The following is a 23,970-nucleotide window of genomic DNA, read 5'->3' as shown; positions in this document are numbered from 1 at the left end:
ATGTTATTTATACAAGTATTGCTTGGTTGTGAACTATACAATGATTACTTCAGATAAAAATTTCCTTATTAACAGGAACTCAACACGGTGAAAAGGACTAATACTAGGCACTTGGCCGTCGTTCAAGTCTACGGCGGTATTACATCACGTGGCTCGAGGTGCTTTTCACCTACTTTGGACAAGGTATGTCAGGCATTCCAGCAGATAGAATCAAACTTTGCGAGTATATGTGTGTGTGTGTGTGTGTGTGCGTGAGAGAGAGAGAGAGAAAGAGAGAGAGAGAGAGAGAGAGAGAGAGAGAGAGAGAGAGAGAGAGAGAGAGAGAGAGAGAGAGTGTGTTTGTGTGTGCGAGAGTATGTGTGTGTTTTAGAGTTTTTGTGCGCGTTTGTGTGTGAGAGAGACGAAGAAAGAAATAAAGGATGTCAGTATTAAGTAAATATGAATATCTCCCCTCACCCTACACTTAAAAACAACAAGAGAGAGCTGCTCACTCCTCTTATGTATATTTGTGGGCACAGAAGACAATAGAGGCAATAACGCATTCCAGTCTCTTCTTTATCATCTAGAGAACGCTTAAAAGATCACTAAGTTCAACCGTGGATATATGTTCATATATTCGTATGTACATTATTCACGTCTAAACTAATTAACCGATCATTACGAATTCTAGTACACAGATGCACAAGCACCGTAATGTGGCTAAATTTAGTTTAATTTAGTTTCATGAAAAAAGGTAATAAAGGGATAAAAGATGAATCAGATTTTTGTGGAATTTTATCGATAGTCGATATTAATTAATAAATATTTGCAAAAAATAACGTATTTTAGATGGGAGTTTAGGGAATATAATGTGAGCAAAACTTCCTATTTGAAGAGGCACATATTTCATATTTTTATCGAATTAGTTTCGCAGTCATCAATCAAGCAATATTGCCTGAATTTCAAATTCTTCTTATGACTTCTTATGCCTTTTATTTAAAATCATTTCTAGAATCGAAATCATATAAGGAATTTGGATCCAAATTAGAATAAGGATTATAGAAATAAGTTTTTAGCATTCTTATATCTTGACTTGGTTTTAAATTGGTGCAAAACAGTTCATTTCGAAGGATTAATTTAGTATCTCGCTTTCTCTCTTTCCCTCACTCTTTCTTTCTCTCTATCTCTTCCTGTAATATACCTCGCAACTGCATAACAAATTTGGATCTCAATTTATTTTCTTTATTACATTTCATGCATGTTTTCATTTGTTTTCATTTCACTTTCGTCTTTTTTATTTCTCCCCCTTCCCATCATAACGTTCTTTTTTTTTTTTTTTTTAGTTACTCACGTGTTAAATACATTCCGTTGTACGTCTTCTTTTTAACCTTCCCTTTTTATAAACACGTTCTTAAACAAAACCGACAAATCTTTTGGTTTTCATGATTTCTTCATAAATTTAATAAATTTTCCTTTTTGTCTTGCATATACAGGGTCGAACGATAAAATTGTCCCCCTAATAAAGACAATATGATTCCATTTTCGTTTGATAAAACTGGCTTTCTTTTTTGTTGCAGACCATCTATTAGTTGGCCAGTTGTGTGCAAATACCAAGAGCGATTGGAGCTGTCATGTCTGAAAGTGACACAACGTTCAACGAGCGAGATAAGAGCGGCACCGCTGTACAACTTATGCTCTCTACCCATCCAAGTTATGACAACACGGCCATTGCCAGCATCCTCAAAATGCATCGCTGGATTGCCACAAATAACGGATGTGCCCAGGATGATAAAAAGTTTCCAGCCACGGTTATGGTCTTTGGTGTGCTTTCAAGTGGCTGATTTGCCGCTATTTGCCGCTATTTGCATGATGACAAGATGCTATTTCATTCGAATTATCCCATCTTTTCCCATTTCTTCACAACGTTACCTAGTGCTTCTGCAATTGTTAACATTACGGTACTTCTATCACTGTTTCATATTCTTTTTAGCTTTCTTGCAAGCTCCGTGTATTTGTTTAGGTTTTCTGATACCTTGATCTTCATTCTACGATCTTCTGGAAACAGAAAATCTTCTGTTTCACAGATTTCTTTTTCCTTATTGTTGACTATTAACACGTCCGGCCTTGAATGAGTTTATCCATTAGTACTTCAATGTCTGAGAGGATTTCATACCTTTTTTTTCAATACTAATTTATGTCGATAGTATTTGTCTGCATTTTTAGCGTGCAGCTGTGTTAAGACTTCACAAGGGATAAAATGGATAGGAATCAAAATAAAATAGAAAATTTATATAAAAGAATGAAACTCTTTTCTATAAGATATTTCTGGAGCTCTCTTGTCCGACTCTGAGCATGTTGTGCAATGCGATAAAAGACGGGTTAGGGTTAACTTTAATGCACCCCAAAACCAAGCTTTTATCTTTTCAACACAATTGCCCTGAGTTCTACTGGACCCAAATTGAAATGAATAGCTCTCGGCTTTAGGAAGTACCATGCTTTAACAAGCTTTTGCACTGATCTTGGCTTGAAATGGAAGAGTTACATCAAATCCGTTGCTAAGGTTGCTGGAAAAACGGTTGGATCATTCTACTGCTCCAGAAGGAGAGGCAATCCTCTACCTGTATATGAGGCCAATACATCACAAGATGGAGTACAAGTTTTTGAAATAAGATGTTTAGAGCACTCTTTTTTTGCCTTGACAGGATTCAAATCGATCTCAAAACCTAGTAAGAAGTATCCTTTTCTCCATGTTGCAACCTCTTTTCCACAGAAAAAACATTGCGAGTCGTTATGTCCCCCCCGAAAAACATTCACAAGAAACACTCGTCTAGCTACAGCCATAGTTAACACTTCCCCCCACTCTCTATTTGTGGAACTTTATATCGCAGAGCTGCTTCCCAGCTGAATACAATATAGTTATTTTCAAGTCTAAAGTAAACAAGTTCTTGTTGAGCCGTCTTCTTAAATAATCCAATTCTACCCAATTCCCACCATATCCAATCATTACGGCGTTGTCTCACCGAGCTCTTGACACTCGTTAAATCTTATCCTCAAATGACCCTCGGATCTTGTTAAGCGGTGACTCTCTTGTATAAAAGCCGACTGAAGTCCCCAAAATATAATCTATAAACATACTACCCACAGAAAAATCAAATCAGTGGTTTAAAAAGTCTTGATTTCAAGTACGATTGCATTTGTGTAGTCAATCAATATTCTATGTTTAGTTTCATATAGATCTCTATTTTTTACGATGATTTTTTAATATAAATTGAACAGTGAAAATCATAAGATAATCATTAATAAATAAACATTTCAATATGTAGTTATACGTTTGGGTATGTGTATGTTGGTATATAATTGTATGTACAGGATTTATCGCTTAATTAATTATCCTACTATCATGAATTTATAACACGATTGCCATTCATAAAGGATCGTAATGCGGGGTATATTTAGTTTTAGTTTTATGCAAAGTGTAAAACGATTAAATGGAATCTCTTCATGAAAATTTAGTTATATACGATGTGTTGCGAAATTTTAACAATATGTATTAGACCTCAATTAATAAATAATCCCCCCGCACAAATTTCAGGTTCTGTGTATGGACGCAATCTTTTATTTAAAAATTCAAATATATCAAATTTGCATTGTATTTCATCAGTACTCATTCGACTTCAAATAAACCAGATTTTCTTAACTTTTTTTAAAATAGTTTTTATTAGTATATACACCCGTTGATTATATTATTTATATAGTTTATTATTATTTATATAGTTTATTATATTTATTATATTATTATATATTATTGTATTAGTATACAAACCCGTTTATTATATTATTTATATAGTTTATTATTATTTATATAGTTTGTATTAGTTTATAAACCCAGTATTTCGGGAGAGATAATCCAGTATTACATTTAGTAAGTAGTATAAGTTAGTCTACAAGAGGCCAATGCACTCAATAGTGCCAGTGTGGTTGAACACGAAATTGCGAAAGACTAATAACTTTAATGTGTTTCATTATAGTGTTGCACACTAGATAAAACAATACCCAAGAGCAATAATGTAAATAATACAGTAAGGCATTTGGTAAGTGTTATATGTCGATTCCAATAATATTCAATGCCCTAAATAGAGTAAGTGTGTATAATAATAAAGTAGGACACTAAGAATGTGCTATTAGATGCAGAATTCGAATGCGTTTATTACATAGATAGAGCAATTTATGCCATAATACAGTAAGTTGTATATGTTGAAAACGTCAGGTATATGTAAATATGACATTACACTTTCTAAGATATATATATATATATATATATGTATATATATATATATATATATACATATGACTACTTCATTTAATCACATAATATACGAAAGTATAAATTTATGCATAAACTTTAAGTATTTACTTCAACAGTGCTCAATGCATAGGTAGAGCTAGGTAGTAAGTTATAAAATATATATGGCAATTAAGCTACACAGAATATTCCGCGTTTCATCCACGCTAGCATAAGCCTGAAGAATCCTAGCGTGGATGAAACGCGGATTATTCTGTGTAGCTTAATTGCCACACACACACACACACACACACACACACACACACACACACACACACACACACACACACACACACACACACACACACACATATATATATATATATTTGATGGCGGAGAGATTAAAACTTGCTGCTTCAGTTTCAAATGATCTAAAATAACAACACGGGGAACTTGATTCCAAATATTTCTCATCTCTTTGGGAAATAGGGTATGATTGTGAATATCGGCAGTATCAAATAATCTTTATACACTGTGAAATTTATTTTATGTATGAAAATCAAAAAGAGGAGATATAACATATGAGAAATATTTGGAATCAAGTCGCCCCTGCTGTTATTTCAGATCATTTGAAGCTATAACCTCCCTCTCCATTAAGGCCAGAAATTTTGAGGAAATATAAGATATATATATATATATATATATATATATATATATATATATATATATATATATATATATATATATATATAGTAACCGCCGAATTTATGGAGTGTTTTTGATTTTCGTAACAGAGTCTGTCTTTAAAAATTTACCAAAAATCAGGTAATTATCTAATCAATAAGAAATTTTCACAGATTAATAAGTAAAAAATGCATTTTATATGGGTGTGGCTTGTTTTTTCATGTTCGCTGTAGAAATATATTTTGGGGACTTCCTCATTTGTCCCTAGTTCGCCCCCCTAAAGTCCAAGTGATCCATTAAGTATGAGAGAAGTAGATTGGTTTATCGCGCGTGCGTACAAATCTGGTAATAAGTGAATTAGAGTAAATAATATCGGTCTTTTTTTTATCTCGGAAACTACTTGTCTCAGCAAAATTTTAATCACGTTTTCTTATTAGTCGAAAACCTTGAAAAGTCGTCATTCTAAAGAAAATTGTGGGACTGGACCTAATGCACAGTGTATCCCACCCCTCCAAAAGTTAACGTGTGCGCAATGTCAAGGATCAGTCCGAAAAAGAAATTTTTATGTTAAGATATTTTTTAGTTAATATATATTATATATATTCCAAAGGATCCAAGTAATGTTATAATTACTTCTCCGAGTGATTCTTGGTTATAGACAAGCGGAAACCAAAATGTTGAGAATAAAATGTAACACAGTTCGGAACTGAAACAAAAGAGGATTAAGTAGTTGGAGACCCGTGTTAAAAGACACAGGACTATGAAATATCAGTAGCTAAGTGAAGATGAAGAACAAAGAGATTAGGTAGGAGGAAGGGAAGTGAATGCACTAAAAACGCCACTGGTAAAAGAAGGCGAGGGATGTTAAATTTTTGGCCGGTTTAGTTAGTGGGAGGTGATAGTTATCGAGAATTTTTTCGGTGTGGCCGCTTATATTGGGGTTATATTTCATGAGTAGTAACAGTGAGAATTCCCTGTAATAATTCAAAATATATCAGATTAGAATGGCCAAATTTATTAAGATTTAATGTTGAATTTGTATAAAGAAATGACAATTATAGAGGTCTATTTCCATGAGAAAGTTAAATTCTAGAAAGGGGGGGACCATGAGGGTGTTTTAGATATTAGGATTCAATTGTGGGGGACGAGGCGGCAGTTACAGATAAATTTAAATTTATGCATTAAGTAAAGAAAATAAAGGGTTATGAGTAAAGTGTGTCTGGGAGGCGTATTGGGGAAAATTTGATAAGGGATGACTATATAAAGAGGATATATAAGGATATTTCGTTACTATTGCATATCAATATTGGTTTGGATCGGTTGGTTGTTGGATATGTGTCATAGGATAAGAGGGAGAATCTATTCAGGGTTTGTCTGAGAATATTCTAGTGATATTTCTATTCTGTCGTTAAAAATAAATGTAGTGATGGCGAGAGTGTTGGGAGAGAATCTCTATAGCTGAGGTCAAATGAGATAATAGGCAAAGAAGACGTTGTGTAGAAAAAAAGGGGGGAATATCCAATGTCAGATACCGGGTGCTAGATTGGGTATATAAGAGAGGTTGGTCAATCGTTTATTGCAATAGAGAGAAATTGTAATGAGAGAGACAGGTAGGGTTTATATTGGACGGTTGATCTAAGGGGCTACAGATATTAGGCCTGGTTTGGAGGAGGTTTATCTGCCTGCATCTAGGTATTATTTCTGATTTAAAATTCAGGATACTTCATTTTTCTGGTGCTGTTATAAAAGCTTTGCAGAATTGTGAACCTGGGCCGTACGATCTAGACTTTATTAATATTTTTCATTTTAAGGAGAAATCTATGTTTTTTTTAAGTTCCTTACTAGGTATTAGAAAGGGCAATTTCCTCCTTAGGCGTCTCGCCAGAGAACGATTGCAGGTGGTTAGAGTTTCTACTTTGTTATTGGGAAGGAGGATAGTCATATGTATGTGTGTATAATGTGGTATATTCGGGAGTCTAATGTCTATGAGAAAGTAGTTGATCGTTCATTGCGTGTCTATTCCTACTGGCTGCGGGATTGGCTATTCGGTAAATGCATTATTATTTGTTGTCATGAGTATCATTGTGGGTAGTTCTAGTTATTTTAATTTGACAATTTGTAGTGGGGTTGTGTGCTGTGGTAAGGGACAATTCTGTCGCTGTATGTGAGTGTATGACGTCTGAGTGCATACAGTCATTCTCCAGTGGGTAATTTTCGGGGGCATTGCAATTACGGTTAGAGTATGCTGGGTTTGAGGTGTTGTTAATATTTTGCTGTGCAGATTTTAATTGTTTATTATTAGAGTTTATAATTGCTTGCGCTAGGTTAGGCATAGTAGAGAGGGAGATGTTGAAGGAATTGTTATTTAGGACAGTGCTGCATTGTGTTGTGAGGGTGTTTAAATGTTTCTATTATCTTGAAGAATTCTTTAGGGATATTGATTTTTTTACCCTATTGCTATAGGGTGGTTTGAACCAAATGTTCTTTTTCTTCAAAACATTTTTAATGGGGATTTGGTCTTTTTCTAAGTTATTGTTTGTATGTTTATTTTGCTTATGGTTAATAGGATTTGGTATTATTGCATATTTTGTCTATATTTGCATTGGATTTTGTTATGGGTTATTATGCTTAAGGTGTTGGGATGTTTTTTTTTACTATTATTTTAATGTCCTTTATTTTGTTTGTATATTATAAGATAGCTAGTGCAGTGCTGTAAAAGTTAGAATTTTCTTTGAATATGCTATAGTTGGCAGATAGGTTGAAAATTCTGTTCGATACTGATTCTCTGGGTGCTTTATTGACATATCTAGGGTGGTTGGAGAATTTTTTAGGCATAGTGTAATGATAAGTTAGGCTTATGATAAGGGCAGTATGATACTTCATTTAGGCTTCGGTTTACGTCAAGGAAGTATGAGTTATTTTTTTCATTTTCTATTGTTATGCGAAAGCCATAGCTACCAAATATTCTTTTAATTTAATAATGCTTCTATTATATAGCCTTGCTCTTGCTTTAGTTACTAATAGAGTGTCGTCCCTATATAGACATCCTTGTAAATCGCTATTCTTAAATCTACTATTAAGTTCATTAAATAGGAAACGTTCGACCAAATCGGGCAGAGTCCGAGCTCATAACTATATCAAAGTAATCTGGAGTTTCTTTTCTTGTCCGGAGTTTGTTATCAAACTGTATTAGTGCTTTTCTGGCTAGTTATATTGGCCTAATCTCTAATTCGGAGAAGTTTGAATTGTTTTTTGCTAGGATGAACGCCTTGTTTAATAGGATAGGAGAGATATGTTAAAGGTTATAAAGCTAACCTTGGCTTGTTTTTTTATTTTTTTATTTTATTTTTATTTTTTTAATTTTTTTTAGATTTAGGAACTATTCTATAACATTGGCTAAAGATTGCCAGAGGGGAAAACTTATTTTCTTTTTTATAGTGCGGATGATTCTGTCTAAGATATTTTTACTTATTTTGCCCACGTCTTATTTGGAAAGGCAAATTAGTCTGATAGAAGGGTTAAGTTTTTGGTTCCTTAAAGAAAATCCTGGAGTAGCTGGGGGTAAAGCTGCTGTGTGGTTATTTAAATGTAGGGTGGTTAGCAAACTATTTCCTTGGTCATTGATGGTGTGTATTAAATTAAGAGGTACTACTTTATAGGATGTGTATCTTAAATCTTGGTAAGTTTGGTAATTCAATTTGTATTAATTTTTAGTTTTATCAGCAGGCACAAAGAATTCTGTTTTAGTTTTAGCCTTACGTGCGAAGCTGTTTATTTTTTTTTTTTTAACTATTGGGTTGGTTGCTTGTTAGACTTCTTAAATTTTATTTTTTTTAATTAGATTGATTATGTTGCTTTCAAATTACTCTAGGTGCTTATTAGCCTTAGGAAAATAGGTTGATTTTAAACCGTAACATTGGGCTGCCAATCTTTCCTGCTTTTTCAATTGGGGTATACTATTTAGCAGGAAGGGGTAAGGTGTTTATGTCTCTCCTCTTCTGATGAGAAGCATTACGCGTCGAAATATCATGGTATAAATAGTTCTTACTAATCCCACGTCCCTAATTGATGCCTTACCATTATTGAATAAATGAATAAATCTATATATATTATTATATATTTTATATTGTCATTTTCTTACACACACACACACACACACACACACACTCTCTCTGTCTCTCTCTGTCTCTCTCTGTCTCTCTCTCTCTCTATATATATATATATATATTATAGATTTTATCTGTCATATCAGAAAGATTTTTTCGTGTAATCTACAATAACGGAAAAAAGAACACTTTAGAAAAATCCAGAAAATAAGGAAACTTAATTTTTTAAAAATATTTTTTCTCATATATTAATTATTTACTAATTTTTGTAAGATTTTCCAAATGTAAAAAAAAAAAGAATCCAATACGTTAACTCGCTTGCTAATATAGGTTATCTATATATTAATACGATAGCGTACGTGTTATTTTCTGTATCACGCTTACATCCGGGTCGTTTAATTGTTATGTCTTCCATTTCTTGTAATGAATAATTGTGCCAAGAATTCTTTATAAGTTTTGGTTTTGGTTTCGATTATAGCTAATGGCATTCAAGTCATTTAATTTTTATATAAATAATTTTACCAAGAATTCCTCATAATTTTGGTTTCGGTTTCGATTATAGCTGATGGCACTTAAGACATCTATTTTTTTAAAAGTAATTTTATCAAAAATTCTTCATAAGTTTTGGTTTCGGTTTCGATCGTAGCTAATGGCACCTTAGTAATCTATTTTTTTAAATAAATAATTATCAATAATTATTCATGCGTTTTGGTTTCGGTTTCGATTATAGCTGAAGGAACTAAAGTTATATATATATATATATATATATATATATATATATATATATATATATATATATATATATATAACTTTGGAATTCGGTTTAGATTCAAGCTGATGAACCCAAGTCATATAGATATATTTTGTATTTTTAGAAATCGCAACTTTATAACATATAAAAATCGATAGAACGTTAACTCTATAATAGTATATACGAAATCTTCAAGACTTAAAATATCATATTTAAGCGTATTTTACGACCTGGCTAGGCCGGACGTCACTGCTAGCTTGGATAAATATTTTTGCAGTTTTAACAAAAGAGCTACAATAATATCAGAGCGTCCCCATTTACGCTGAATATTTACAGAATACCAACAAAAGCCTCTCGATACCATATTAGTGGGATCTGCTACGGCTTTTCTCTAATCATTGAGCAATAAAAATCTAAAATCTTTCTCTCTTCCTTTTTCTTTCCTTAAAGTCTTTCTCTAATCAATTCTACTGACATTTTCCACAAAACCTCCCAATGAGCAGTAAAAACAATTTTATAAAGATTAAACAACGTAAACCAGGAGTCTACGTTCAAACCTCCAGGGGTTTAAATCCAAACGGAAGACCAAACCTTACCTATTGTACTTTTGCGAAAACTGGCATTGACTCAACTATTTCATTAGTTGATTTTTTGATCAAAGGTTATTCTGACTTAACCTCCAAACCTGACCCTCATGAGAAAATTCAGGGATTATGGCGGCCATTATCATGAAGTTCTTGGCAAAGAGTTTGGCTTTGTTGAATGTTGAAGTAATCACCTTCAGAGCAATTAGTCATGGTTAGCTGGAAGTTACGCATCTGTTCAGAACCCTGTTTGTTATGTACAAAACTCGTGGGAACCGAGCCTCAACTCCGTTATGTTAGACTTTACAGCTTGGGCGAAAGACTCTTTCGTGTTTTCGATGATCTTTCGGTCGTGGTTGCTAGCAGACTAATAGGCAGCTATTTCCGAACATCTGTTTCGTTTAAAGCAATTTAAATAGTGATTTCCAGAACATTCAACAAAAATCGAGAGGATTCTAGAATGTTCTAATACTGGGTGGAACTCTGTATAAAATAGGTTTTCAATTGTTGATTTGTCTCAAAGTGGTGGATACAACTTCTTCTCCGGCGATATTTCAGGGTTATAAATATAGTAGAAAGGATCTTTAAAAATTTATGAAAAAAAAAAAAAAAAAAAAAATGGAGATTACTTTAGGTGAACAATCACGTTACTTCTTCGCGTACTCTGACCTCTTTCTCCTAGTACCCTTATCCACTTTGCTGCCACTAGGGTTTCAAACTATATCGTCAGCTATAGTACCAAAATATTTTTTTTGTTTTTGTTTATGTTAATTTGTTTGTGTTTTTTGTTCTCATTTCATTTCTTGTTTTCTTACACTTTTACTCACGTACTTTTCTTACACTTTTACTCACGTAATCTATCTATATATAAAAGTAAACGTGTCTGTCTGTCTGTCTGTGTACATTTCCCTACGCAATAACTCTGTTAATTTTTAGTCTATAGACTCGAAATTTGAAATACCGGGTACTGAGATTTGGGAAAATCGATGTGACGGGTGTCAGCCAGAAATTTGGCTGTTAAGGGGTCAAATTTCAACGATTTGACCTTTAAGAACTCTACCAAACTCCTCCGACAATTTTGGGTCTAGACACTTGAAATTTTAGATATAGGTTCCTTGAACCTGGATCTAATTTAATAAAGTGATTTGAGCCCGAAACTATAAATTTTAAGGGGTCATAATAGGGGTCAAATAAAAAAAAATTTACTCTTTTTTTTTTTTTTGCTCAGCATACACCTCCAAACACCTGGGCAACGCCGGGCTGAAATGCTAGTATATCTATAAAAGTGAACGTGTCTGTCTGTCTGTCTGTGTACATTTCCCTACGCAATAACTCTGTCAATTTTTAGTCTATAGACTCGAAATTTGAAATACCGGTTACTGAGATTTGGGAAAATCGATGTGACGGGTGTCAGCCAGAAATTTGGCTGTTAAGGAGTTAAATTTCAACGATTTGACCTTTAAGAACTCTACCAAACTCCTCCGACAATTTTGGGTCTAGACACTTGAAATTTTAGATATAGGTTCCCTGAACCTGGATCTAACTTAATAAAGTGATTTGAGCCCGAAACTATAAATTTTAAGGGTCATAATAGGGGTCAAATTAAAAAAAAATTTACTCTTTTTTTTTTTTGCTCAGCATACACCTCCAAACACCCGGGCAACGCCGGGCTGAAATGCTAGTAGTTGATAAAATTAAAATCAAAATATGAATTAAAAAAATACATGTCACAATGTTAATTGTGCTTAACTTGACAACTTTTTTTTGACTGTATGAATATAAACGAAAATTAATTGATTCGGAAATAGAATACTCGAATAATAAAAAAGAACATATTCCAAAAGTTGAAGACACAATACATTTCAAAATTAAAAAAAAAACGCGGCGAAATCGAGGTTATCAAGCCAATATCTCACATGCACTTCCCATAAGAAATAAGCCAATATCTCACAGACAGTTCCCATAAGATAAAGCAAACAAAATGGCGTAAAAACAACCCGTGACCTTTCCCGAAATCGACGAAAAGGCTACGCAGCAAGATAAATTGCTTACACTCATACAAAAACCAAATTCTGCAAAAATGTTAAGTGACTTAGAAGCAAACGAAAGGAAATCAAGAAATGCTGGTCCAATATACTTGACCCCCCCCACAAAAAAACTGTTCTTTCTCAATTACGATGCCCCCGTGCATCAACCAAATAGAATTTGCACGGTCGTATCTCTTATTTATTTACTTGATAAAATGAACGCTTACATCGAGTAATAAATTATGCTGGAAATCTCAAAAATTGCATCACTTAAATATCATTATCAGGTTTCACTAGACAGGTTACTTTATCTGTAACCAGATCTACAGTACTGCTGATAATCCTAAGGAAGCATTAGGACTTTTAAAAAGTGTATACCAACATTATTTATTTTACATATTCCCGGCTAGAATCGTCCCTATTTTACAATCTCCCATCGCATTCTTGATTCTCCTGTAGACAAACTATCATATCCGAACTGGTAAACACATAAATTTGCCGGCCCTTCTCTTTCCAGTTCCCTATTATTTTGGTTCGCACATCAGTAGTTGGTATACGAACTCTTGCTTTCTCCTACATAAATGTCCAATTAATCTTCTCGCTTTGAACAGTACTGTTATTTTATTCAGTTCTCTTTGTAGATCATTGTTTGCTATTTTATTCTTCCAAGTGGTATGAAAGATTGCTCCAGACATTCTGGGATATTTATGCGGTATAATAACTCTTCTATGGTCTGAATCATCCGTCCATTTTACAGAAAACCCCGGAAAGTGCCGAATGAAATTTCGTGAGTTTTCTTCACGCAATATATATATATATATATATATATATATATATATATATATATATATATATATGTTTCAACAAGAATAGAAAAAGTTAAGTAAATGATCAAAAGAATATCCTCCGTTTATTTAGTTATTTTGCTTCATTTTATTTATTTTCCAGCATTATATGTTTGTATATATCAATTAACGAAATCTACAGTAGCGTTTCAAAAAATTAATAAACGTGTGTGTGTGTGTTTGGGTGGGTGGGTGCGTAGGTGCAGACAATCCAGACAACTTAGACCCACAATAAATACGTAAGTCCAAGCTCTTGGAAAAGACATTCTAATTCGCACCCACTTTGCTTATCATCTACATCTACTCATCAATCTCCAGCTGTATATGTGAACACGTCCATAAACGTGAGTGCGCGTATCCTGTGTATGTATATGTACGTGAAGAAGCATTTGTAGTAGTGTTCACATATACGAGTGTGTTTGTGGGGTGGCGTGGAAGGACTTGGTTTCGAATAGAGGCCACACTAGTTACTGACCATTCCAAGTCGAAAATGCTGGAAGGGTCATATTCAGATAGATCTTTACCTTAATGGCTATACCCGTGTACCCGTGCCCCTCCCCCCGCTGCTAACTCTGCCCGCTTACTCATGTTTTCTATCATTCACACTGAGGAAGATCGAAGGATCGGTCGAAAATTATGTGCTTTTGAAGGAAACATTCTTGTTTTTTTCAAAAAACCTTTTTGTATTCCTACACGTCAACACACAGGAAATAAATACAGAAAAGATATAAACATTCGTATATTTTTCGTATTGATTTTTTATTTATACATATTTAAATATATATATATATATATTAAATGTTGACAACTGGTAGTCGTTATCATCCATAATAACATACTAAAATTTGAATCATTTGCAAAGGATAGAAAAAGATTATAGCAATTATTTATTTATTTTTAAAATAGGAATGTCCAAAAATAAGGGACAAAATTCAGAAAAGCGATGTAAACAGCAAAAAAAAAAAACAATAAAAATATATGTACAATCAGTATTTAGTAAATGAGCCCTTGCTCTCAATGATAGCTGCACATCTTCGACTACAAGAACGAATCAGTTCTTGACAATTTTTGATAATAATTTTAGACCATTCTTCTTGAAGCTTCACCCACAAATCCTCTGTCTTAGTGGGATTTCTTTCCATAACTTTCACTCCTAAGGTCTTCCAAAGATTTTCTATTGGATTTAAGTCAGGACTTTGCGGTGGCCAATCCATAATTACGAAATCTTGCTCGCTAAGGTAACTCATTACCACTTTTGCCTTGTGACATGGGCCATTATCTTGCATAAAGGTAGCTCTGTCGAAACTGGAATTCTATATGATTGGCACATGATCTTGAACAATGTTTTATAGATCTGCGCGTTTACATGGGTGTGTAACCGGACAAGAAGCGTTGTACCTTGGTTAGAAAACATTCCAAATACCACGACGCTTCCGTCCCCAAACTCGACAGTTTTCTTAGTACATTTTGCACTTAATCTTTCACCAATACGTCTCTTTACATTGTTTTTTTCATCATTTCCAAATAAATTAAACTTTTTCATCACTGAAAAATACTTTTGCCCAATTTTCATATGTCCAAATTACATACCTGCTTGCATACTCTAATCTCTTCTTATTCTTCGAATTAACAAGTTCCTTCCCTGGGGTTCGATTAAACAGCCCTATTTCTTGCAGTCGTCTAGAAACAGTCTGTCTTGACACGTTAACACATGAGGTACTATTCACAACCCTTTTAATTTCTGTGCAAGACTTAAAACAGTATTTTAATGATATACGCTGCATTATTCGATCTCTTGCCGAAGTTTTGCGGGTTCTGCCGGTTTTAAAAGCACTAACTATTTTGTCCGTATAATTGTAGGATTTAACAACCCTGCCTACAACACTCTTGGAACGTTTCATTTTCTCTGAAATCTCCCCAATGCCGTGATTTTCCTTGTATAGCTTCACAGTAGTTGATCTCGCAGAGTAATCAAGTTTTTGGCGTTTCGCCATGGTGCTGCCTGATGCAACGTCTACAAATGACTAAGTAAGACTTATTCTTTAGAGAAAATAAAAATATTTTACTATAGCATACTGTTTACATTGTTTTTCTCAATTTTGTATCTTTCTTTTGGACGTTCCTATTTTGAAAATAAATAATTATTATAATTCTTTTTCTATTCTTTGCAAATGATTCAAATTTTATTATGTTATTATGAATGATAACGACTACCGGTTGTCAAAATTTCAGCTTTCCACAGTTATTTCTAACAAATATTAGGTTTTAAAATTTTGTCCCTTAGTTTTGGACGCTACTGTATATATAACTATGTTGCAGTTTCTCGTATTATTTGAAATAATTGTTAATGGATCGTTTTAAAAGAACATTTTATTTAGGTCCAATTCGCCGGCTGCAATGACAAGTGAACGTAAAAGAGAGAAAACGATGAAGAGTATTAATTATTTCCGCTTATGATAATTCTGGTGGTCTATTTTAAATGTTTTCTTTCTCTTAAATTATTCTAATCTTCCTAAAACTTTAATTATTCACCGCCGGACTGTTTCGCTGTATTACTGATCTTCATGGTGACTTGATTAGCGGATGCCTCAAACCAGATTTTAAACTCGACGCCCAACTGACATTCAGCCAAATCTCAATGTAAACTTAATGTAAATTCAATATAAATGTTATCAATTACCGAAGAACTGGAATTGCTTTTAATTTATAAGCAATCAGTCGAGTCAACTCTACAGATCAGACGCTTTTACATTAAATGCTGCTCGATCTAAGGCAATGGATCATACACTAAAATATTACGTGTCGTCTATAACATATCGTAGCAATACAAAATGCTGTATGACTGTCGTTCTCGATATCTGCAGATGTGCCACACCGTTTTTCGCACTAGCTGGCCATATATCTTTCCGATGAAACTGCTCTTGTGGGCCACATAGATTAAGCGACAGACTGAAAGGCATGATATTATAACCCAAACTTCTGGAGAACGGCATTAACTTCTCGGAATTGGAGCTTCTGGTCGCAATGACTGAGCGAGCATCATATCGTAAGAACCTAATGAGAGTTTCACTATTAATTCATGGATGACTCAAGTCAAATCACGTCGAATTCATTGAACCTGCACAACACTAATATTGTAATTTCATTGAATATCATCATTATTAAGCAAACAATTCTACATTAAAAATAAAAGTATCATCTATTTTTAAACCAATTGAAAATAACATAAAATGGGAAAATGTCTAACATTAATAACATTTCAGGAAATGTGACAACAAATGCTAGTTAATTAATATCCTTTTTTTTGTTTTGAAATATGAAAGTATTTGGAAGTTTCATCGGATGACCTGCTGACCTGACATGCTGAGAGCGAGTCAAAGGCGTTTCCACGAGCGATGGCGACTGAGAGGCATTCGTAAAGCCAATTCAACTTACGTGTCATTAACATACCAAGGTTGCTAAGGATGTAGCGCGTGACGGAGTCTATTGCTCCACTCGTCTCCACGGTGATTGGCTGTGACACATATCTGTCACATATCTCTCCAGAAGACTATAAAAATGTCATATTGTAAAATATTCAAAGTCAGTTTTTTTTTTTACACAGGAATAACCACTTATCAAGACCCGGAGGCCACTCGAGGATAAGGGTTAATGGGTATGCATTAGTCAATGTGATTATGGCGTAATAAACGTAAGTAGTGGGAATTTTTTAAATTAGATTACTTAGAGGGACAGTTCATCAAGAACTTGTTTACATTGGACTTGAAGACAATCAGATTGTAGTCAGCTGGAAAGCAGACAATTGGAAGAGAGGCCCACAGGCGTGTTGTTCTAAGAAAGAATCTTTGTTCATAGAATATGCGTTTTATTTTATTATTTTTTAAATTAAACTTATATCTCGAAACACACGTTTCTTGTACTCTTTTTCACACCAAACAAGGGGTATAGCCACTTAGACGTGAGGTTTTCAGGAGACTATGTGGGGATCTTTAGCCACGAGATATCTGTTCACATAACATTTTAAAACTTCTGCATGTTAGTACATGAAGGGAATTCCAAAGTTTAGCAGCCATTGAAAAAGAAACTATTAGAGTAGAAGGCTTTGCCACATCTAGAGATCTCTACAGTGAAGAGGTAAAATTTTGTTGCTAAGCGGGGTTGTCAGGGCTATGTGCGTAGATTGGGGTACAAATGCCATGTGTTCATAAAGAACACGTTCCGTTGAAGTACTTGTATAACAGGTACAGGGATGCGACCTTACGGCGATGTGACAAAAGTTGTATCGTTGCCGATAGTGAGGGGCTTATTAGATTAGAGACTGTTTTTTTGACCCTGTCTAAAATGGAAAACAAAAACTAGTAGCTGATGTTCCAGCCCAGATGTGGCAACAATACTCCATGCATGGACAAATGGTGGCTTTATAGAGACATAGGGTACTCCAAGATGTGAGTAATTTTTTAGCACCTGAATCTAAGAAATGCATAGCGTTATCTTTACTTTGATGCCTAACGACCTTATAGTTGAATCTATATTCATTGTAAATCCTGTTTCTTTCTTTTTCAGTTTGGTTGCAAAGGCTTATTGAATCTGATACGCCATGAACATTTTATATCCATTCAGCAACGCGTTCAGTCTGTTGGTCATCATTTTGCTGTACCTTGGAGGAAGTCAGCCGCAGGTACCACCTTTCATGCGTGCACCCGGGAGTCCCGACAAGTGGCCTTCCTATAGAAAATGTGTCCATTGCTATGCGGAAAAAAACAAGCTTAAAGAGCTGCACCGCCTGCTGACCATACGTGATAGTATCTCGAAGTCGCTGAATCGCACTGGGAGCTCTAATCGGACACACCTCATCCCTGATTTCGAAGTAACGACGACCCCTCCAAGAGACACTAAGTTCACTCACAATTTGATATTTTCATCGCAAGTATCCGGTGAGTTTTTCTGTCAACACGTGTCGCGTATGACAAGATAGCCTCATATTAGCATACCACTTGACTAGCGTGCTATACAAAAACTATAGTCTACACAGAAAATCAGTTTAATAATAACATTGCGTTTACTGCTGAAATTCGCTTATGCAGCAAAACAATATGATTACATTACTTGTAAAATCCCAAAAGAAAAAATACCGTAAAGCTTAGTAGATTGGTTTATATAATTTTGACTTTCTCTTGACCCATGAAACGCTAGTCAAATGATATCATATAAAAAACATTGTTAAAATAACAGAAACTATTAATTAATCATACCTTTGTTAGTTTTCAGTTTTCTTTATGATCTTTTTATGTTAAAATTAAAAGAAATAATGTTTCCTATGACACAAGTTACAATATTGCAAAATGCTTAACGCAATACAATTTCATGCTTTAACGCTAATTTTGACAACAAAAAATGAAATTGTTGGCGTCGTTGCTGAAAAAAATGCGAAAACGTTCTTCCGTGTCTCGATTCGCAGCTACATTTTAAAATTATCTTCGTTTTTCCAACGTTTGTGTTCATTTGCCTTTTTAACTTGATTATTTAACAAAAGATCGGAAACGTTCTCGATAGATAATGGAAGATATATTACATTTGTTTATTTTTGACATAAAAATGATCATAAGAAAATTGAAAAAAAAAAAAGTTCGGATTTCTGTTATTTTTAATGTTAAATTTTAAAATGTTATTTTAAATTTTAAATTTTAAAATAGTATTTTTAATGTTAATTTTAAAATGTTCAATGTTTTATCTATAATATATATATATATATATATATATATATATATATATATATATATATATATATATATATACTAGCAAAAGTACCCGTCGTTCACTGGGTTCAAAAACAGCCTACAGAAAATGGACTCTGATTGATGAAAGTATGAGAGGTTATGAAAAGGAACGGTTGTAAAGAGATACCTTCGAATTTGGACGTATCAAAACCAAAGCAAAATATCATGAAAGTAAAAATAAAATAGATAAACCCCATAATTTATTATAACATACCTGTTCACACTGAAACACTTATCACAATATTCTGTGGATCTATATTAAAAAACCTTGTTTAACTTTGTTTGACATATTTCCATTCTATGGAGGTCAGGCGGGAACGAACACCCAATAATTTTATTATATCATATTTCTTCAAACTGAAACATAATTATCAAAGTATACTTACGCAGATAGATATGAAAAGTCTTTATTAAAGTGTGTGCCTATTTCCATTCTATGGAGGCCAGGCGCGAACGCAGACCCTAAAATTGTATAATACCATCCCTATTTAAATTGAAACATACTTATCAAATGATTCTTATGATCATCTATATCAAAAACCCGTGTAAACGTTTTTTTTTAATTTTTAAATTTCTTATTTCCATATTTTGTAGACCAGGCGCGAATGCAGACCCCACTGGCAGATCAAACATACCCATTCCAGCTGAACGTCTGTGTGTGTGTCTGGTCACGAATAGGCTCCTATATGGTTGACTATTATAGAAAACTGATCACATATAATGATAGATTTATCGAGACACAGGAATGGGTATGTTTGATCTGGCATAATGATGATTCATTAAAATTGTGGGGTCTGCGTACGCAGCTGGTTAACAAAGTATGGAAATAAAAAAAAAATTTTAAATTAAAAAAAAACGTTTACGGGTGATTTTGATATAGATGTAAATAAGAATACTTTAATAAGTATGTTTTAACTTAAATAGGGATGGTATAATAAAATTGTGGGGTCTGCGTTCGCTCCTGGCCTCCATAGAATGGAAATAGGCACAAAATTTAATAAAGACTTTTCATATCTATCTGTGTAAGTATACTTTGACAATTGTTTCAGTTTGAAGAAATATGGTATAATAAAATTATGGGGTGTTCGTTCGCGCCTGACATCCATAGAATGGAGATATGTCACAAAGTTTAACAAGGTTTTATAACATAGATTCACAGAATATCATGATAAGTGTTTCAGTGTGAACAGGTATGGTATAATAAATTATGGGGTTTATCTATTTTATTTTTACTTTCATGATATTTTGCTTTTGTTTTGATACCCCAAATTCAACCCAAATTTACAACCCTTCCTTTTCATAACCTATCATACTTTCATAAATCAGAGTCCATTTTCTGTAGACTGTATTTGAACCCAATCAACGATGGGTACTTTTGCTAGTTTATATATATATATATATATATATATATATATATATATGTTACGACATTCAAAAAATAAATGTTAAAATTTCCACATTTCTCGCGGTTGAGATTGGCCGCGAGGTTTCTTCCTTGCTAATGAAGTCAGGGATGTCCTCGTGACCGGGTTCGAATCTCTGGAACGGTAGTACTCGTGTCACTCTGCGCTGATGATTCTCAACAAGATGAAACACTAATGTTTGTAGGTATTAAAAATTATAGTTGCAATATATATATATATATATATATATATATATATATATATATATATATATATAATTACTTATGCAGAATTCAGATCGTTTTTAACTATACTTTACTTTCATTTAATAAACAAAAGATACCGTACAAATTAAATTTCATTTGAAAATTTTAACTGAAAAATAGCACGGTCGATATCATGCCTACGTAACGATTCATTAAACAGCTGGTCATGTGTTTTTTTTTCTCTATTATTTCAGGCAAAATGAATGACGAAAATGTGGTTCAATTCAATATTTACTCCAAGGATGATTACACACAAATAGTCAATGTTTATCTCTGGGTGTTCATCAAGAAACGTCAAAAGTTGTCAGTGAGGCCGAAGGGGCGCCGAATAATAATCCACGTGTACGAAATCGACGCAGATACTGGAAACGAAACGCTGATGACGTCACTGAAGACTAGGATAAAAAAGAGTCAATACCAAAAGATCATGCTTCCGGTGCAACGACTGTCTGCCTACATGAAAGATACGCAATCCGCCGCCAAGAACGTATCCCGTACCCGAAAGGTGAAAAAAGGTGACACGAAAGCGCCCGCGGGACAAGCTCACGACAGCACCGTCAGCGTCCTACGGTTGCGCATTACCTGCGAGCGATGCGGACGAAAGATACGACCGATGCTTTTATACAAAGCCCGACGGAAAAAGAGACCATCCGACCGTCTTCGATTCCTGCGAACGCGTCGCTTGAATAAGGACAAACCATTTCTAATTATTCATCAAAAAAGACACATAGTCCCAGTCGGTTAACACCAATTTTAATTGACAGTCAGATTTGTTGTTGTTTTTGTTGTTGTTGTTGTTGTTGCTGCTGCTGATGATGATGATCAGAATGATTTTATTGTTGTTCATATGTTTTTATTCCGACAATCCGTTGTTAAAATTATTGTTTTACTATCTATAATTCTACCACGTGTTTACTAAGACTAGACTAAGACTAGATCGTAAACCAGAATTTTAGTATTGTTTAAAACAACTATCTTGCTTCTACGGCGACGCATCTACAGCCAAAAGAATGGTAACCTTCTAAATTAATTTGCTGAATGAATTAAACGGTGAAACGATTGATCTGAAAACCGCTTTTAAAATTAATCAGCATTTTATGTTTAGATAATGAACAAAAATTGATAACTATGCACTGAAAAGTTACCCAGACCAAAAAAAGTCATTAAGTTTAATGTGTGACACAATAAGTTAAAAAAAAACATTGGTCAAATCATATTCATATGTAACATAGGAAATAAAAATCATTGGCCCAATTATATTTATTACACAGAAAGTTTATATGGACTCAATAATCTTCATGCGTGACACAGAAACTTAAGAACATAGGTCCAATCTTCATGCCTGATAGAGGAAATTAAAAACACTGGCCCAATCATCTTAATACGTAACACAAGAAGTTAAAAACATAGTCCCAATAATCTTCATTCGTGACACAGAAAGTTAAAAAGTTGGCTCAATTATCTTCATACGTGGCACGGGAAGTTAAAACATTGGCATAATTATTTTCATATTGTGACATAAGAAGTTAAAAGATATGTCCAATTATCCTCATACGTTGCACAAGAAGTTAAAGACACTGACCTAATCATCTTAATACGTGATACAAGAAGTTATAAACATAGGCCCGATAATCTTAATACTTGACACAAGAAATCATCTTCATGCGTGATACGGGAAGTTGAAACATTAGCTGGACCATCTTCATATCGTTACATACAAAATTAAAGATACAAACCTAATCATGATCCTGCTTGACTCATGAAGGTAGAAACACAGGCACAATAATCGTCAAGCCTGATATATGAAGTTTAAAAGATTGGTGTAATCATTTTCATGTTTAAAACAGCCTACACACAGGTTCAATTATCTTAATGTGTTGCAACCGAAGTTATAAATATAACTTCGTTCGTGACACATGAAGTCTAACACATAGAAATGTTCATCTTCTAACGTGCCACATTAAATTAAAATGATTTGCTTAATCATCATAATGCGTGACACAGGGAGTTAAAAAGATTAGATTAAGCATCATAATACGTAACACAGGAGTTAAAAATAGTATATTAATCGTCATAATACGTGACAAAGAAGTTAAAAAGATTAGTCTAATCATCTTCATGGGTGACAACGAATGTTAAAATGATCGACTTAATATTCAGACGTGACGAGAAAGTTAAAAATTATGATCCCAGTCATAGTCATTCAGGACACAGAAAATTTAAAACGTCATATATAAGCGTAACACAAGAAGTTAAAGATAGATTCCTAATCATCTATATCCGTGATACAGGAATTAAAAAATGGTCCAATCCTTTTCATACGTAATACAGGAAATAATAATAAAAAAAACATAGACCAGGCCATCTCATAGCATGACAATTAAAGAGATAGACGGGATTAGCTTCATCCGTGACACAGGAAATTTAATACGTGGGCCTAATTAGCTACATGGTAACACATCAAGTTGAAAGATAGGCATCTTCATTTGTACCACGGAAGTCAGAAAAGCACGCAAGAATAACATGTATTGCATTCTTTTTTTTATTGAAACAATTTAACTTACCTTTCAGTAAACACATTTCCGGCTGGTTCGGATAAATATGTACAAAATTCATAACTATATGTCTTGCTGCTGTCTAACCTAGTACAATTTTGTCTGATCGCATGACCGTTTCTTCAATAACATGTTCAATTGAATATTTCATCGTTTAGAAATTAGTATAAGTAAAATATCATTTCCACGATGATTGTAAACACAGCCCGACACGAGGTATTCAACACAAGAATGAGTATATTACTTTTAAAAAGTACATGTTTATATTTAAGGAAGCTTGCATTCAAGAAAGCTTGCATTTAAGAAAGCTTGTATTTAAGGAAGCTTGTATTTAAGAAAGCTTGTATTTAAGAAAGCTTGTATTTAAGGAGGCTTAAAATGGCATTCAGTACAGAGCAAGCATAGTCAGTAAGGAAATGTCAGAATTTTATTTGAATTCGATTATTTCTGTCATCATATATTTTTTTTTTTACTTCATACAATTGTTTTAAGATCATTGGATGATCTATGTTTGAAGCACTTCCAGGTTCAGATGAAATATTCACCAGAATAACTGATATTTAGTATTAAACATGATCCGGGAAATCCTCGATCATCATTTATTTAATATCATGAATACTCTGCGTCTGACATGCATCGGATCAGTGTTAATCTCATATAAAATCATGAATGTTCTAAAATTGGAGATTAAGTATTTAAACAGTAAGGAAT

At 33.7% G+C, this 23,970-nt stretch overlaps 1 protein-coding gene across 3 annotated transcripts in view; it reads left to right on the top strand.

Annotated features, from left to right (window-relative positions):
• LOC145291353 (uncharacterized) overlaps positions 1-23,970 on the top strand; it is a 111,426-nt gene that overhangs the window by 84,306 nt on the left and 3,150 nt on the right. For 2 of the 3 annotated variants that reach the window (XM_080137120.1, XM_080137121.1), the window contains exons 2-3: positions 17,822-18,192; positions 20,899-23,970. The exon at positions 20,899-23,970 is cut by the window's right edge and continues 3,150 nt beyond it. In XM_080137120.1, coding sequence (XP_079993246.1) covers positions 17,856-18,192; positions 20,899-21,449 — 888 coding nt within the window. In that variant the 5' untranslated portion in view covers positions 17,822-17,855 and the 3' untranslated portion in view covers positions 21,450-23,970. Of the gene's footprint in view, positions 1-13,055; positions 13,201-17,821; positions 18,193-20,898 lie in introns of those variants that run through there. The other variant, XM_080137122.1, reaches the window with a different exon arrangement.

Source organism: Euprymna scolopes, chromosome 12, assembly GCF_053919585.1.
Source record: "Euprymna scolopes isolate OS-2025 chromosome 12, ASM5391958v1, whole genome shotgun sequence".
Taxonomy (NCBI): Eukaryota; Metazoa; Mollusca; class Cephalopoda; order Sepiida; family Sepiolidae; genus Euprymna; species Euprymna scolopes.
This window is presented reverse-complemented; position numbering and strand designations above follow the sequence as displayed.